This window comes from Chamaea fasciata, unplaced genomic scaffold, assembly GCF_029207755.1.
Source record: "Chamaea fasciata isolate MVZ Bird 193981 ecotype frontalis unplaced genomic scaffold, bChaFas1.0.hap1 SCAF_8, whole genome shotgun sequence".
Classification (NCBI taxonomy): Eukaryota; Metazoa; Chordata; class Aves; order Passeriformes; family Sylviidae; genus Chamaea; species Chamaea fasciata.
Genome location: NW_027094093.1, coordinates 28,542,987 through 28,560,072, shown reverse-complemented (window position 1 = coordinate 28,560,072; position 17,086 = coordinate 28,542,987). Strand labels below are relative to the sequence as shown.

The 17,086-nt window shown below is 42.9% G+C and overlaps 1 protein-coding gene across 3 annotated transcripts in view; it reads right to left on the bottom strand.

Moving 5' to 3' along the window:
• Positions 1–17,086, bottom strand: part of PDIA5 (protein disulfide isomerase family A member 5) — a 97,897-nt gene that overhangs the window by 24,950 nt on the left and 55,861 nt on the right. For all 3 annotated transcript variants that reach the window (XM_066190268.1, XM_066190265.1, XM_066190266.1), the window contains 3 exons: positions 6,185–6,255; positions 4,727–4,890; positions 1,810–1,940 (listed from right to left, as the gene is read on the bottom strand). In XM_066190268.1, the coding sequence (XP_066046365.1) occupies positions 1,810–1,940; positions 4,727–4,890; positions 6,185–6,255 (366 nt within the window). The remainder of the gene's footprint in view (positions 1–1,809; positions 1,941–4,726; positions 4,891–6,184; positions 6,256–17,086) is intronic.

Genomic DNA, 17,086 nt, shown 5'->3' with positions numbered 1-17,086 from the left:
ATGGCATTAATGTTTATTTCATAGAAAACAGAGATTTAAAATACTCATCTGGTACTTTCCCCTGCACCCAACAAAGCGCAGGCCCGTTGCACTCCCTGTGTGTGCCTGCTTTGTGCTTTGCTCACAGACACTTCCACATTTAGAGAGAACAAATCTGACAAATCAGAAACTGTGTGTGACCCACGTACTGACACCACAACAGCAATGCTGTCTTAGGAGTCACAGGACAGCCAGAAGGGGCTCCAGTTAACACCTCTCTGCCCCGTATATGGGTGGTCTCATGCAGCACTGTGTCAAGAACAGTGCAAAAATGTGTCTGAAGTGCAGCCTCAAAGGACCCAACAGTTTTACATCATGCAAGCCTTGCTTTTACAGCCTGCTCATACAGAAAGGGCCAGGCTGATCTTTACTCACCCCTTCTGAAGTAAGGGTGGAAGTCAAACGGCAAAAAAATTAGCCCATCAGGCAAGTTCCCTCATGCTTTCAGCCCTGGGAGATGCATACTCATCACACATAGAGTCTTTGCTTTAAATGTGGCCTTAAAAAGGATCAAGAATCTAACTGTCTTAAAAAGATGCAGCTAAAAACTAAAAGTGAAATAAATCCCTCTTATGCAGAAAGTCACTAATCGGGTAAAGAGAACTCAAAGAGACAGTGAACTCCTAAATCTTACCATTTCCTGTGCAATCATTTAATTTTAAAAATACAATTTGCTCTTAACCAGCTGTGGTCCATGAATCAGAAATTCCTGGTACATGGGCAATTTTTAGCCAATAGGTGGTGGGAACTGGGCTGGAGAAGGGATTATGTCCCCTTCTGTTTTCTTTTAAAACTTCCCAGAAATCTCCCTCCTGAACTGCACCCCTGCTTTCTCCCACATTCCTTCATACAAGCCTCAAAGCATTCATGTTTAATTCTCTAACAGAAAAGCAAAATAAGGGGCTGCCTGATTAAACATTAAGGACCTTTTTCTCTCTTAATGGAAAATAACTTTGATGTAATGGGAACAAGCTGGTAGCTGTTTATCTGAAGGTCATCCATTAATTGCTGGCCGGGTGATAGGGAAGAAATTTTTTTTGCATCTTGGGGGGGGGCTGAGTCATAATGCCATAAAGGCATGTTAATAGTATCTAATATTAAATGCCTGGATTATCTTCTGCCTTTGATAAACCCCTCAGAAGTTAAGAACTTGTACCTAGTGTGCCTGTCTCTGGGATAGCACAGGAAAACAGAAGAGGTCCCTCTCATTCACCTTATTTATAAAAGGCCTGACTCTAAACTTCTCTAGAAATTTTCTCGGGAGCTTCAAAAACAAAGTGATTATGTGATGCATGCAAACCAATCTGGGAGGAGGACGCCATGCCCCTAGTCCCAGTGGAGACTTAAATGCAGATTTATTACAGACAAAATTTATTCCATCAAAATTTGTTCTCCACCTCGTGGACTGATTCCTCCTACACTACTGTATTGATTTCACTACTGAAGTGCTGCACTAATGAATCAGGCTCTCCGTGTCCACTGCGCTACTATAAAGGATCCCATTTTGTTATATGGACCATAAAATACAGCACAGGAAAATAAATCTGTTTTGTTTCTGTATTGCTGCCTGCTTTGGTGTCTGCATTAAATAGTATAACCATTATATACTGTTTTGTTTCCATTTATAAAGATACAAATGATGGCGCCAATGATGCTCCCATGCACTTATATTCAGAATCAGCTCTTTACCCTTAAATGTCGAGGGACAGCAAGGGAATTAATTCAGGATTCCATAGGAAATGTAGGGCTTATAAAAGGTTATTTACTCACATGGTGCATAGAACATGACAAGTGTGTGCTTCTTCTTCTTCAAGGACTCCCTGAAGTCTTCTCCAGCAAGGTGGATAACACTGGTCTGTTTTTCTTCCCATGCAGGCTCAGGTGGAGGTGGTGCTTCAGGACTAGAGAAGAAAGACAACGAAAATGTTTCTGGAAGCAGATAAAGGGACAGCATCATCCTGGTCATAATAAGCATGCAGGAACTGATGTGAAAAATCCTTCAGAGTGCCTGTGCAGTAGAAAGACATACTCAGTATTTCCAACACCAGGCAACAGCAAAAAAGATGCAAGTTAATTTGTGGAATTCAATAAAAATATAATTTAAGTGACTGTAGTCAAGCGAATGAGTAGAAATGTCGAATAAAGACTTCCTGCATTGCATCCAACATCTGGGTGGGAAAAACATTGAAATATACCACTGTATCATCCATAGGCACAAACTGAGAAGAACAGCAAGCAGGTGGAATCAAAAGGCAACTGATACAGAACAGCATCTTCCATTCAAACATCCTTTTTGCACTCTTTATCACGATCATGCAAACTTCTGTAAAGAATTTAATGACCTTCTCTAGAATTCAGATATTAAAGCCAGGATGCAAAAATCAGCATCATTCCACTTGGAATACTGGGGGTGACTGAACCAGAATATTTTACTTTGGTAGAGAATGTCAGGTTTCAATTATGACTGCACATACTGGCTAGATCAGAGCAATCCTGCACACCTAGAGTGCCTCTAACAAAAATTCGGCTATTCACTAGCTCACAGACCTCTCTCAGACTCATTAAATTCATTCCTGCTGTATCTTAAATAGTGATTACTTATATAAAATCATCAGAATGGTGCCATGGTATAAAGACCTTCATATGTCGCCTTGGTAATAAATTAGCTTTTCAGACTTTCCTGACACTTTGAATGACACCATTTTAAGTTGTATCAGGTACATAAAAACCAAGTGGAGAAAAACTCAATTTTTAAAGTCCTTCTCAAGGTCACTTGGTGAACATTCATTGTATTTCCACCATTACTGATTTTCCAGTTTTTAGAGAAAGACTTAGATGTGTTTCAGAGAAAGAGAGGAGTTACACAGTGTGTCCTTTAGCTGAACTCCTCTACGAACACAGTTGTTATGAGCTATCATTGATTACATTTACAGAGGTGTGATGTACTCTCACACAAATGTTTCCATTCTGACCTGGAATAAGGTACCCAGAAACTGGCAACAACCCAGTGTGGCAGCACAATCACCAGAGAGGAACCACAGCAAAAACCCGTGTGGCTGCAACCACCCATTTTATCACCAGCCTGCCCCCCAGATGGATGCATCCCTATTTCCACCAGCTTCAGTGCAGCTGTGTCAATTCTATCCCTGGTCAGAAAACAAGGATGTTGTTCTACTGCTTCACTGTCTGGGAGAACATCCAGGAGACAAGAGCAGGAGACAATTTGTCTGGGCTTCACCTGTATTGCTGACTAGCTGAGGCTGCAGTCAAAGGTCTTCAAGAGCCACAGCAGGATCCAGAAGAATTAACACCACTTCCCTGTTCCTCACTGCTTATTCCCCTGCCAGTATGTACAGGCAGCCATCATCAGCCTGACTGTTTAACTCACTACAAATTACACAGTGCTCAGAAGAGTTGAGCAAAAGCAGTGAAATGAGGACAGTGATGTCATATCCAATACAGATACAGCAGCCTGGAGCCTGCGTGGGCAGGGAGGCCAAGAGAGCACCATGTCTAAAAGTAAAATACAGATAAAGCTCCTCAACATGCTACAACAATACTGCCAGACCATATCTATTACCTGCGGGGAAGGGGAAGGGGAAGGGGAAGGGGAAGGGGAAGGGGAAGGAGAAGGAGAAGGAGAAGGAGAAGGAGAAGGAGAAGGAGAAGGAGAAGGAGAAGGAGAAGGAGAAGGAGAAGGAGAAGGAGAAGGAGAAGGAGAAGGAGAAGGAGAAGGAGAAGGAGAAGGAGAAGGAGAAGGAGAAGGAGAAGGAGAAGGAGAAGGAGAAGGAGAAGGAGAAGGAGAAGGAGAAGGAGAAGGAGAAGGAGAAGGAGAAGGAGAAGGAGAAGGAGAAGAGAGAAAAAAAAACCCCACACCCTCCTCCCTCACCAAATAAGAGGTGGAAGATAAAGATTACACTCCTCATACCAACTGCATGTAATAGTTAAATGATTAAAATATTCACAATACTCTGGCAGGTTTTCTTCCCCTTGACTAATGCAGAAAATTCATTAGGCTTACCTAAAGAAAATGCATATTTTATATATATATATATATGCATACTTTTACATACATGCATATATAATCATACTTAAAGAGAGAATTGTACTAGCAATTTAATTTGAAATGGAATTATTGTCATCATTTTCATATCAAACTTATTTCTGCATATTTCAGCACACCACACAAGGAAAGTTGGTTAGTGCACTCAAAGGTGCTGGTTTTGTTGGTCTCGCTGGCTTTCCCTCAGCCCCACGTAGGTGGAATTCTAGGCATTGGCTCTGAAATGTTGGAAAGAGAAAAGTACAACTGTAGAAATTCAGTTACTAACACTGAGATCTGCTGCTTTGTACAAAGAGGGAACAACAAATGTTCTGTTTATTTTTCAGAGCCATTGCTATTCCTTCTCCAGGGAAAGGCTTAAGGTATATTTAAAAAAAAAAAAATTATTTTGGGAAAGAAATACCAGGGCAGCTATGAAAAAATCCACAGCAAATAAAGGATTTGGTGTATTAGAGACCATAATTAATACCCGTGTTTCTGTGGGTTTGAATACTGGAATTCAGCGTAGTTTTGTTAGCAAGGGATTTAGGCAGTGTTGAAGTTCTGTTTACTTCCTCACCAAAGCCATCTGGAGGAGTCACTAACCAGGAACCCAAATACTACCTTAAAACCCTCAAAACTTACTTTTGCAGCCAGTCAATGATCTTCTTCTTTGTTCTGAGGTGGGGCAGAGTGTATTTCTCCTCTCCATCCTTAAAATACTTCAAAGTAGGAAACCCTGAGATGTGATATCTTTCTGCCAGCGCCTTGTTGACAGTAGCATCGACTGCTGCAAGGACACCCGGACTCTGAAACAGAGATCACCTCCTGTAAATCCCAGCCACACACACACCCCTTCAGCAGGACACAGTGGGCTTGGGGGCAATCACCCATGGTCTAGGTGCCTTTGCTGCCTCTAGGACAAGAGGACATAGTCTACAGTGGTGCCAGGGGAGGCTTCAGTTGGACATGAGTAAGAATTGTTTCACATAGAAGGTGATTACCCATTGGAGTGGGCTGCCCAGAGATGTGGTGGAGTCACCAGTCCTGGAGGTGCTTAAGGAAAGACTGGATATGGCACTTAGTGCCATGGTCTAGTTGACATGGTAGTGCTTGGTCATGGGTTGGACTTGATTTTAGTGGTCTTTTCCAACCTGGTTAATTCTGTAATTTTGTGCACAGAAAGACACAGAGGACTGATGCAAAACCAGAAAGGGACATACTATGGACTAAATGTTACCAGAGTCTTACCTGTTCCACTCCCATTTCTGATGGATTCTCTTTATATAATTCACTATATAATGCTTAAGAGCCATTCCCAGAAATTGCATTTCCTCCCACAAATCCCTGTTCCTCCCAGAAGAAACAAGCACTGCTAAAGGTAAGTTTACTTTAGGGCAAATTCATCTTTCCCTAACTTGTGGGCATCTTTTCATGGACCACCTTTAGATACACAGGAGAACAGGCATTTGTAGAGTGTGATTCATCAGATCTTTGTTTTTCTCATCTCCTCCCTCTCCAACAGCAACAAAGGAACTCTAGATGTCTCCACAGAAGATGCCTAAAGTATGGGAGACCAATTCTACTTCTCCTCCTGCATGGCATCCACAGCACGAGACTGAATCAATAACAATAATACTCGTATTATTGGATCTCTCTTCTCCAGCCATGCTGATGGGGCACTTAGGATGAAGCTAATGGAGTGGTGCAACCATTAAAATCAGGATACTTGCAACAGGGATCAACCCCTTTTGTTTTTTTCCAAGTCTAATTCATAAATAAAAGCCTATGTTTCTTCACACTCAATGCCTTTAAGTAAGGAGGAAAAAATCCATTTTTGGATTTGATCATATTATGTATAAGGCCTACAGCAGAATACATAAACATTTTTCGATTTTGTTTTCGTTCAAGACAGAATGTTCTTTCTCAGACTTTGGCAGGGCTCATGCATTAGCGATGAGACTGTACTTTGGAAGCACATTTTGAAGGGTCCTGTGGGAGGATGAGAACAGCTGAATTTGTTGTAGGGAGAAAAGTCACTTTTATTGCTCTAGTTATTTATTACTGATTATTTGAAGGATATAATAAAGGAAATTAGCTTACATCACTGGTTACATGAAGAACCTCTGCAGCCTTCTCATATTCTGGCTTCATTTTCTTACAGTGCCCACACCCTGCCAAAAAAAAAAAAAAAAAAAAGTACAATTAGGTTGCACACACCATGGTTATTCATTGACCCATCCAGCCATTATCAAAATCCAAAATGTGGTAAAGATTTATTAGAATTTTGTATGCATTTTACTTAATAGATCTGTAAAGCCTTATTATGATATAGGATATTGTCCAAAATGGCCACAATAGTTTAAACAAAGAATTTAATCTATTAATAACAATAATAATAATACACCCCCGCTTCCACACCCACACCTCTTTCCTTACAAAAAGTACAATAAACATTTGTCAAGCCCATTGCTTCTAGCATGCTCTTGGGCAAGGCACAACCTCACCCATTTCAGTTTCCAAATCTTTATCTGCTTTAAAAAGAAACAACACAGCTCCTCACGTGACTGTGACTTTCAGTGGAGGCTTAACACTAGCACAGCTTAATAGAGTGATATAATTTGAATTCAACTGCACTGATAATAAGCCCTGCTTTACAGTGGTGTAGCATGTCCCTCTAGCAAGGATTTGCACTGATTTAATCACATCAGTGTAATTACACCACCACATATGTTCCCAACATAAGCAGGATCTGTAAAACTGAGATAATGGTGCTTTCTCGCTTGTGCGAAGTTCTCCAGAGATCTGCCATTACTTCACTGCTAAGTGCTGACATTACAATAAAGTAAAATGAATGCATGAGTGAGAAAAGCAGACTTAGAATAAATTATTTGGGTGTAAATTAAACTGCTTTCAGCTGGTGCAGTTGCTTGCGGGCAGGCTGAACTTTCAGGCCCAGGCGAGGGTCCTGCCACGATGTGAAGTTTCACCCTTTGGCACCTCCAGTGCGATTCTGAGCCTCAGTGAGAGCCCCTTCCCTGTCCCCACGGGACTGGCAGCCTCTCTGGGACAGTGCACAGGGACAGAGTGGCTGGGATGACCACCCAGCATGGTGAGGGTCAGGTCAGACTGGACGTGCAGCTGGGACAAGGCGCTGGCACGGCCCTGGCACGCTGCAATCCCCATGCAGGGCCTTGCTGCACTTCTCCCTCTTGTCTGCAGCAGCAGCCAGCTCGCTTTCCTGAGCTGTTATTGTTGGAATGGGCACTTGAAAGCCCCAACTTTGCTGAGCTTTTGAAAGTTATATCAGAAGATACAGCTAGAAATGTGTTTCAATGCATGCCAGCAAAAGCTGACTCTGAGGTGTTCGGGTAACAAGGCTGGGGCTATTTTTATACCGTTGTCCAAAAGAAAATAAACCAAAGACTCTGAAGCTCACTGCTGCTTTGTTTCCCTCTAATGGGATGACTGCTGAAGCCAGCAGACACAAACTTGGGCCTGAACTCAACCAGACAAGCATGTTTTATATAGCACAAGTCAAAGAGTGTATGCAGCCAAGAAGCAATAAGACATCCAGGTGTAAGTAACTTCACCAGAGCAAACAGAGCCACCACAGCACATCATGGAACACTTTCAGGGCATGTTTATAGGACAGGGTGAACACATTTGAACAGCAACTGCAAATCCCACCTAAGAACTACAGCAAATACCAAAGCTGTTGATCTCAGACCAACTCCTGTTCAAACACCAGCTACAGTCCATACCGCTTAGTCATCTGCACAGAGACCACAGCACTGAGCAGCCCCATGGCATTCTTTTAAGCAAAAAGCAATAATGTGGTAGGAGCAGCACAACAAGGGGAGCTCAGCTGGTAGAGAATGCTTTGCCTTAATTTTACACCGTGGTGTGAGAATGCTGGGAACCCGATGCGACACCTTCACAGGTGAATTCAGGAAGAAGTGGGGACAGGCTGAGGAAGAGTTACTGTCTCAGCACTGCTTATCTCGGTTAAAAGCACAAAAGAAGCTGGCAAAATGATTTATTTGCCACCCACAGAAAACTTGCAGGCATATGGCTTTGTGTAAGGGGCTGACAGATCCCTCTGACACCTGCCCGAGTTGATTTATTTCTCCTTTTAGGAGCAGGGAACTTTATTCATTTTGTGCCTTCCTCTCTTTTAACCAAAGCGAGTTCCCTATTCAGATACCTGGGAACTTCTCTGAATTAGGTAGCTTAAATCTGTACAAACAATGATTTTCTGCAGGGCTAACTTCACCTTGGTGGGCTTTACACAGTGTGTCCCTTAGCCACAACAAGGTTCATACTGTGCTCTAGCTACACTATCCACATAATCTTCTCTATATTCAAATGATATTACAATCGTTAATTAGATCTGATCAACCAAAGGCATTAAGAACCACAGCTTTCACAAACTATGCAGAGGGGGGAAAAAACCCAAACCAATAACACAGGCACATTTTGCCCAGGAAATGAAAAAATATCCAAAGCATCTGAAATTCATGTAAGTAATATTTTGGATCAAGATATCCAGACATGAAATGTCACTGTTCCCCAGGTTCTTTCATGAACATCACACAGACACAGCACTACTGACTGCCACAAAGCTAACTCACTCCGGCTTAAAATAAAGGGAAGCAACATCAGATCTTTAAAAGGCACTTAAATGCAAACTGAAGTCTTCAAATCTTTATCGTGAATGCTTGTTCTACCCCTGACAGAGGACAGCATGATGTATCAGCCTGGAAAAAAGTCACAACATTAAACTGAACCTGAGAGAGGGACAACAATTTTTAAGAGCTTCTCTCACAATAAACAATGCTTTTCTGACCGTCTTCATGAGAATTTTGCCTGCTTTCATCTACCATTGTAGAAAAGAGGAGATTTAAATTAGAAGTCAGGCCTACAAACTGCAAATCAATTAATCTCTCCTATGATTATTTATCCTATCTTTGAATAATCCTGTGAAGATTGCCATTAAATTTTTGAGGCCAGTGGAAAATTATTTAAATTAATTCCAAGGTCGCTGCCTCTCCTTTGATAGCTACATTAGGGTGTTCAGCAGCAGCTTCATCCCTCTGTGCTAAGCTCCTCTAGTTTTAGATGCTTTCTATTCATAAAATGAGTGCAGAAAATAACAAGAACCCTACAGGCCCTGAGCCCAGATGCTCCTGTGTGCTGCTGGGACAATGGAAGGAGCCCACAGGTGCAGTGGGCACCTGTGACAGATGTGCTTCCAGAAGATGCACTGTCCTGTTAAGTGTTTACTGACATTAAAACTAAAAGACTAAGCAACAGAAGCGACTCATTCCATCCCAGAGAAGAAGGGTTGCAGTCAACACAAGGATGTCCTGTGCCTACTCCAAGCACTGCCATCCTCTGAGCCTCTGTGGGTCATGGGAACGCCCAAGGGTCTTGTAGGTGTCTATCCAAGAGAACTCCCACAGCCTCAGTCATTTCTTGCAGCTGCTCTGGAGGTGCAAGACAGAGTTACTCTCCATTTGGCAGCAGAAACCAGTCCAGGTTCAGTGCCTGGTTCTGCTGACCAGTGCAGGACAACTCCTCTGACCTCTCCCACCTCATCTTGCTCCTCTTGCACAAAAGGAGCCCCAGACTGCTAGGGCCAAGGCTCGGATAGAAAGAGCTCACAGATAAGCAAAAAGGAAGGGTTACAAGATAGGGAAAAGAAGTCAAAACATACAACAATCAGTGCTAGGACATCTGGTATGCACCCTTGCTAGCCATTTTTAAAACACATGTCTAAATGAAGCAAGAATTCTACTTTCCCAGTTTATTTAAAATCAATCTTTTCACTTGCACTGTGCAGATGGGCAGATAAGCAGCTCCTTCCTTTGGTGTTGTCACTGTCACATAGCTTAGCTCAGCTGCACCCCCAGACAATGGTGATCAAAGGAGCCCACATCACCTCGGTGCAGACAAGTCACCTCCCTCCAGCGTCCCACTGCAGGGCAGGAGGACAACACTGGTCAGCACTTTGTCCTCTGTAGAGTGTGACCATATGCAAATGTAGAGGCAAAGGCCAAGAGTGGACAGAGCAATGCTGAAGTGAAAGGGTGAGCAGCACAAGGACAAAGGAAAGCCTAACAAACGTACCAAGCAACTCTTTTCCCAAGGGAAAGAGTCTATAGCATTTGTTTATAGCAGGCTGTTGGGCACCATGGCAAAGACTCGCAACACAGTTGCTCCAAACCTTTTCAGAAATGAACTAATACAAGTACTTCTACTGTTAAAATCAGGTTTTACAGGCAGAAAACCAGTCAAGCAGCTCCAGCTAAGCTCCTGCATATGCTATCTTAGTGATGTCCCAAGAATATAAATCTCTGTTTGTCATTCGCTGTTTGCTTCTTCCAGGTTATTATGACTATATAAATAAACACCATGCTTTTGGCCATGTCCTCTCATTTCAAGACAACATTGTCTGAGGATCTGAAGTGTGCGTGACAAGCAAGAGATAAAAGACAACATCCAGGCAGTTGTGAAGAAGCAATTTCTGACATCAAGAACCCTAGAGGTAAACTAAATTGCAAATAAAGATTTTAAAGAATCATTACATTTCTGTCATCAACAGAACTGCTCGAATACTGCTATCATGTACCAGTTATTTGTCATATCATGCCAACTCTACATCCATCTATAGCTGCATACCAAAAATACCTCCATTAGCCTGATGAGAAAACGGATTTGAAGCACAAAACATGTCCTGCTTTCAGCAAGTGGGCCACTGGCAGTTCAGAATACACTCGTAGAAGATTTACAGACAACTTCAAGAAAAGAAAAGAAAGTCAAAAAATTCAGATGCACCTTTGCTCTCTAAACATTTAACACCTGGGGATAACACCATTGGTTTCTCCATTCTTAAACCCAGAGGAGCAGTGACCTCTGAAAACAGCAGAATAGCCAGTTCTTACAAGTTAACGTTGTTAGCTTTGAGCGTGCATCTCTACACATAAAAGCGGGAGTATCTACATGGAGCAGGGGAGACATGGTCCTTGCAGCCACAGCAAGGACACACAAATCCCAGGCAGCCCTCTTATCACCCATGCAAGAACACAAATGTATTCTCTTCTACCACAGAAGTCTGAAACATGCAAAGACTTCTTATGCATCCTGTAAAAGAGAATCTCAGGTCTGACATGAGGCAGTTCCTTCACCAGTGTAGGAGAGCATAAACCACAACAGCTGCAGACTCCCTTGCATAATTTAGCCATCTGCATTGCAGACATCTGATCGAAAATCATCCACAAATTTGGCAGGGAAGGAGGATGACAAAAGCAGCTGTTTCTCCCCGTAATCACAGGTATGAATGTGCAATCATGTTTGTTGCATGTTCACTTTATAGTCACAATGGTCAGAGCAGTCAGGCCAAGCCACGCACAATCTCCATGAATGAAAAAAACCCAAAGAAAAACAAAAAGAAAAAAAGAGAAAAAAAAAAAAGAAGTAATCACCTTAGGAAGGATCAGGAGCTCAAAGATTTTTGCGCAATCTTTTCCCTCTGGGTACTTACTCCCACCAAGCCATTCTTCTCATCAGCAGCACTGCACACCCAGGTAAAATTCCAGATACTTAAAGACAATGACGTTTCAAGACTTGATGCTTTCTTACAAGAGGTGCATCTTCAACATCCTTAACATGAATTCCATCTTGAATTCAAATTTCCAACAGCTAGAAATGTGTGCACACATACACAAGCCCACCCCCAATACTGTATTTTTAAAGGCAGGTTTGATTCCACCAGGCATTACATTGCTTAGAGATCAGTGACAAGCAAACAGCTTTACGGCTTTACTGAAGACAAAGCCTATGAAAGGTCAGTCTGGAAAAGACTCAGAGGAACTAGAAATACAGAATTAGAAGGAAAATACTTAAGCAGTTTGGATTATTGCAGTCATGCTACGCTGCTGCGGTTGCAGCGAACGCGGCGGCTGCGTGGGCTGCACAGTTCATCCCAGAGCACTGCAGCGACTCGGCCCCGCCATTATCACCATCTCACTGGCATTACCATAGGCAATCTGTGCGTGCAATGAGCTGTGCAAATCCAATCCCAGCATGGGCACACAGAAGAAACTCTCTGCCTGCGTCCAGGAGCCCTTCAGTGTGAAGCTGGGGCACAAAATCATTACAAATTGGTCCCTCTTTCTCCTGTCTGTATGACTTGCTGAGGTGGCAGTGACCCAAACCCAGACACCATCTTGTCTTTTCTATGGTGGCATAATTTCTTCCCTACCAGCATTACTGAAACTGCTCAGGAGAAGAGTCATAACAGTTTGAGACAGCTGTAGTATGAGTTAAAACTATTTACTCATTTTTAAAAAAGACAGTCGGATGCACTACATGAATCAGATCAAACTGGGAAGAGAGCTCAACTAAATGCATCCTCCAGAAATGCTGTCTGCAGCCGTGCCGTATTTACAGCTCCAGCAGAAGGGCCACCTTTAGCCAGAAACAGCCCTGGGCAGGGGAAGGCTCAGGACAGGGGGGCTAACATGGAGTGGGTCCTGCAGGCTGCCTTCATGGGATTTAAAAGACAGCAGCTCCAGTGAACTGCACAACACACACTTCTTCCTTTATTTCTGGTCACACTGGAGCGTATCTTCTTCTGACTCAGGCTCAGGGGAAAGGGTGAATATTCTCCAAGGTTAATGTCAGACAGAGGCTGCTGCCTCCCAGGGACTCCTGGGAGTCAGGCAGGGAGAGAGATTTCTGCTCTATCTTGCCCCCACCGTGTGCATTCTCTGCTTCTGAGCTCACAGGGGGCCGTGGCTGAGCTGGACTCCTGAAAGCAGCCTTCGAAAAAATACACCCCATCTGCACAGCACAGACTCCAGCACACATCCAGGAACAACCTCAAAGTTAATCATCATCTTTATGGAAAATAACCTAAACCCAAAAATCACATGGTTCCTTCTTTTCATTCCAAAGGTGGTTTCAGCTTCCGGCTGTTGGAGATTACACTGCATGTATAAACCAAAACTGCACATATATACACTCTCACTCAAGACTGTGGTGCAAGCATAGAAGTCAGTGTTGGGAGATGATGGTACCTCCTACCATCCCTCTTGGGAGGGAAAAGAAGTGAAGGAAGGTGGATCAGCTGGCACAGGGAGATATGAATTACACTTCCTACACCAGCTCTGAGGAACATGGCCCTGAGTAGGTGTTGAAAATTAATCTTCCCCTATTGAAATGTGAGACAACAGCATGGTTGCCTTAAGGTGAAACTGTTGAGAGTTTATGAAAAATACCACCAGAAGGTTTCCTTCTCAATTAAGCCAGAATTATTTTACATCCAAAAAAGATTCCACCCCTTTTCCATTGCCAGGTAAACAATAAAAATTTCCCTTGAGGAGGGAAGAGAAGTTGCATTGCTTTCCCTCACACTTTACCCTACTATGGAAGACTTTATGCTTTGGATTTAGCAATGAAAATGCCAGAGAACACAAGTGAGATGAAAGAGCTTTGAATGTTCAGCTCACAAAAACAGCATAACCTGTGAATTCTTTCCTGGGATGCAATTTGTGTAAGACATCAGCAAAATAGATGCCACACAAAGAGATCTTCCTAAGAAAGGTACATCCCAAGGAACTCAAGCTCAGGGGGGAGGGGTGTTAGAAGGAATGATGACACTGAATATTACTGTAAAGATATCTGGAAAGGACACATATTAAGAAGAGATACTATGCAGAATGCACAGTTTTTGTCCGAAGTCACACCAGAGTGGCACCCAGCTGAGACCTATTTCACCCATTTAGGAGAAGTGTGCTGGCACAGTTAGCAACCACAAGCAGTCACAGCCCCAGTAAACACAGCTCCACCATCAGCACAATGCCTCAGTGTCCAAGCAATGGGTTCATTTATTAGTAACTCAGAAAAATGGCATCACTTGCCAACTCACCATCTGAAAGGGCACAAGGAGCAGAGAGGCAGGCAAGCAATATCACACTCTAGGTGTCTCTGTTCACTATTTGCCCTTTACATAAGTTCTCTACCTTTCACAGAATAAAAGTTGAAGCCATAGAGTATTTAGGAAGATAAACTTGATAATGAAAATTCCACCAGTAATGACTGAAGTAGCAGAGATACTGTAAGGCACTTTCCTAACAAGAGCCCTGCACAGTATATTGAGCTTATCCAAGCAAGCAAATTAATTTATTTCAGAAAAAATAAACCTGGAGTCTAATTCTTAAAGCTAATTCCTACTGTTACCCCATCATTAGAGGCAAGCAAAGTAAACCTATAAAATAAGTTATGCTTCACTCCTATCAGAACTTACCACAAGAGCATTAAGGGCTTATATGTACACTGGGGTCAAGCTTGCCAGGAAGACAGTTACCCAATTCATGCACTCATATGTGGATTTTTAACAGCTAAAATTACCTAAGTCCTCTAAAAGACCCCTCTGAACACCTAAATAACCTACAACACACACCCAGAGAATGAGGCCAGTCTCTCTTCAGCTGTCACCTCTCAGCTGCTCCTTGGTGCTTCAGCAGCTACTCCTATGTCACAGGCTGAGTCAGTCGATAAGGACTCGTTAGGAGAGAGGGAAGGCAATAATAATGTGAGAAATGAGGCAGCAAATCCCCAAAGAAACTAATGTTCCCTTCACACCACCTGCCACACATCCACATGAAGCTTTTTTCCTGATTGGAATAGCCTTTGCAAATGTCTTCTTTAATAGAGAAAGTAATTGCTCCCAATTGGAGATGAGCACACAGCGATGCATTTCGAACAAACCTCCCAAATTTCACAACCCCCAAATATCCACATTTTGTCTCCTTTCCTTCCTCCTTCACTTCTACCCTACATTCTGCTCAACACCCACGACTGCTACCAAGTAAATTATCCAACGTACACACTGTGCCCCCGGAACGGCATCATGTCACAGAGAAAGTCAAGATCCAGCCCAAAGGCAGAGCAGCCCAAAGCACCCCACGTTTGCACTCCCTGTTGTGATGCTGAACCAGAGCAAGTCAAGGCTCCCCCCTTTTAGGCCTGGCCTGAGCTGTAACCAGGTTGTGAGTCATCAGCTCCAGCAGCGCTAATCTTGTCTGAGCTCTGTGCTCACCCAGTGGCAGATGGGGTTTCCTAAACTTGGGGGCCAAAATACTGATGTCTGTCACAAGCCAGGGAACACCAAAGGCAAAATCCTACTTCCTTCATGTTAATCAAGACTTTGCAGTGCTCATACGCCTTCCATATCTCAGTTCCTGCAATCCTGGAGCACCGTGCAGTCTGGCCATGGCTTGCTAGATAAAACTCCCACGCAAGGTGAAATGTTATCTCCACTTCACAGGTTGGAAACCGAGACAAATATTTAGTGACTTGGGTTGTGACTGTACAAATCAAAGCAAGGCAAAGAACTAAACTTTTACATCTCTAGGCCAAGGCTATCGCTTTTATCACTGGATCGTCCTTTTTTATGACCATGCCCTGCTCAGAGAGCACAAACTGCTTCAAAGAGACAATAATCCCATATGAACTGTGTGCTCCAGTATCAGAAGACTGACAAAAAAGAGACAATGGTTTCAGCCATTACTGTCTTCGTCCCTTTCATTAGGTATTCTATCAAGTTTTACTGCACAAGATAATTATCAGGATTCTTATACTCTTCACATTCCTATTTATATTAAGTACCACTAAAAACCCATATTGATTTTTATTTTTAGATCCTTGAGAAACATGAGTGGTATTGTCATTAAAGGAAAAATCCATGTCAGGTTCTTCATTTTCCTGGTTTGCTGCCTTTCCAAAAACTTCTGTTTTAATGTGTGATTAAATCTCCCTGAAAATAATTTCTGTAATTAGTTCAATGAGACAGGTCATTGCACTGGCAGGTCACTACGCTGAACTGTTTACACCCCCTAGGATTTTCTGTGATATTCAAATATATGTAGTATCAAGCAACACCTTGCTGTAGATTTCCATGCTTTTAAATAATGAAGAGCCCAGTCTAAGCGTCCCAGACCTGTTCTCTCTGAAATCAACAGTCAGGACTTGCTCATCTCAGTGGAAGCAGTTTCTGAAGCCAAGAATGTACCAATTTCTAACTGGTTTGCATGAAGAATGTATCTGCTCCAGGAGCCTGCCAGGAATGTTCAGCTGAGAAGTACATACATACAATGCACAGAAAGTTGGCACAATTTATGCTTGTACAGGGAAGCGTTTTATTATACATTCCATTAAAAATACACTAAGGCGACATTAAAATTAGGAGCCTATGGGGCACAGAGAGTCAGGAAACATGATTCTGAAATAGAAGCAGATCTTTTCTCTTCAACAGGCTGTCCAGACTCTTAAACAGCGACATTCATCATCAGAGTGCCCTTACACAACAATTCAGTTTTCAGTGATGTGGGCACTGCAACAGGCCACCCTGACATCTGCATTGCTCCACCAAAATCCCACCAGAGACAGGCACTGTCTGTGACCCACATAACAGTCCAGAAAGTCTGCCTTGTTCAAAGCTTTCTCTACTCTGAAACAGGAACGCTTTCACAGGGTCTGGTAGGAACAGGACTGAGCCCACAGCAAGCACCCTGACACATAAATGTCTCCCCGTGTGGCTTCCTATGGGCTAGTATATGCACCTGCATCACGGGGATTTGGCATCTGACCAGATTCCACGTGCATCACCTGCCTCACATACTACAAACTTCCCAGTAACCCAGACCTGCACAGGTCTCAAAACCAGCTTCCCTGCTACCCACTGTCTGCCTTTATCCCAGAGCCCCTACATCTGAAGACAGATGCCAAAGGCTCTCCATGTAGCCACCGAACACAACCAACATTTTATTTTGAAAATCACAAGTGTCATATATGACAGGGATGAATGAAAATTAAAGGATGTTTCCATCCACATTTAGTGCTGCTGGATGATTGGATAACCCACAAGACTGCTGGAACAACTGTGTTGGTTGACATTTAAAAAAAAATCTTTGATTGAATCATGAAATAGCATGGGAA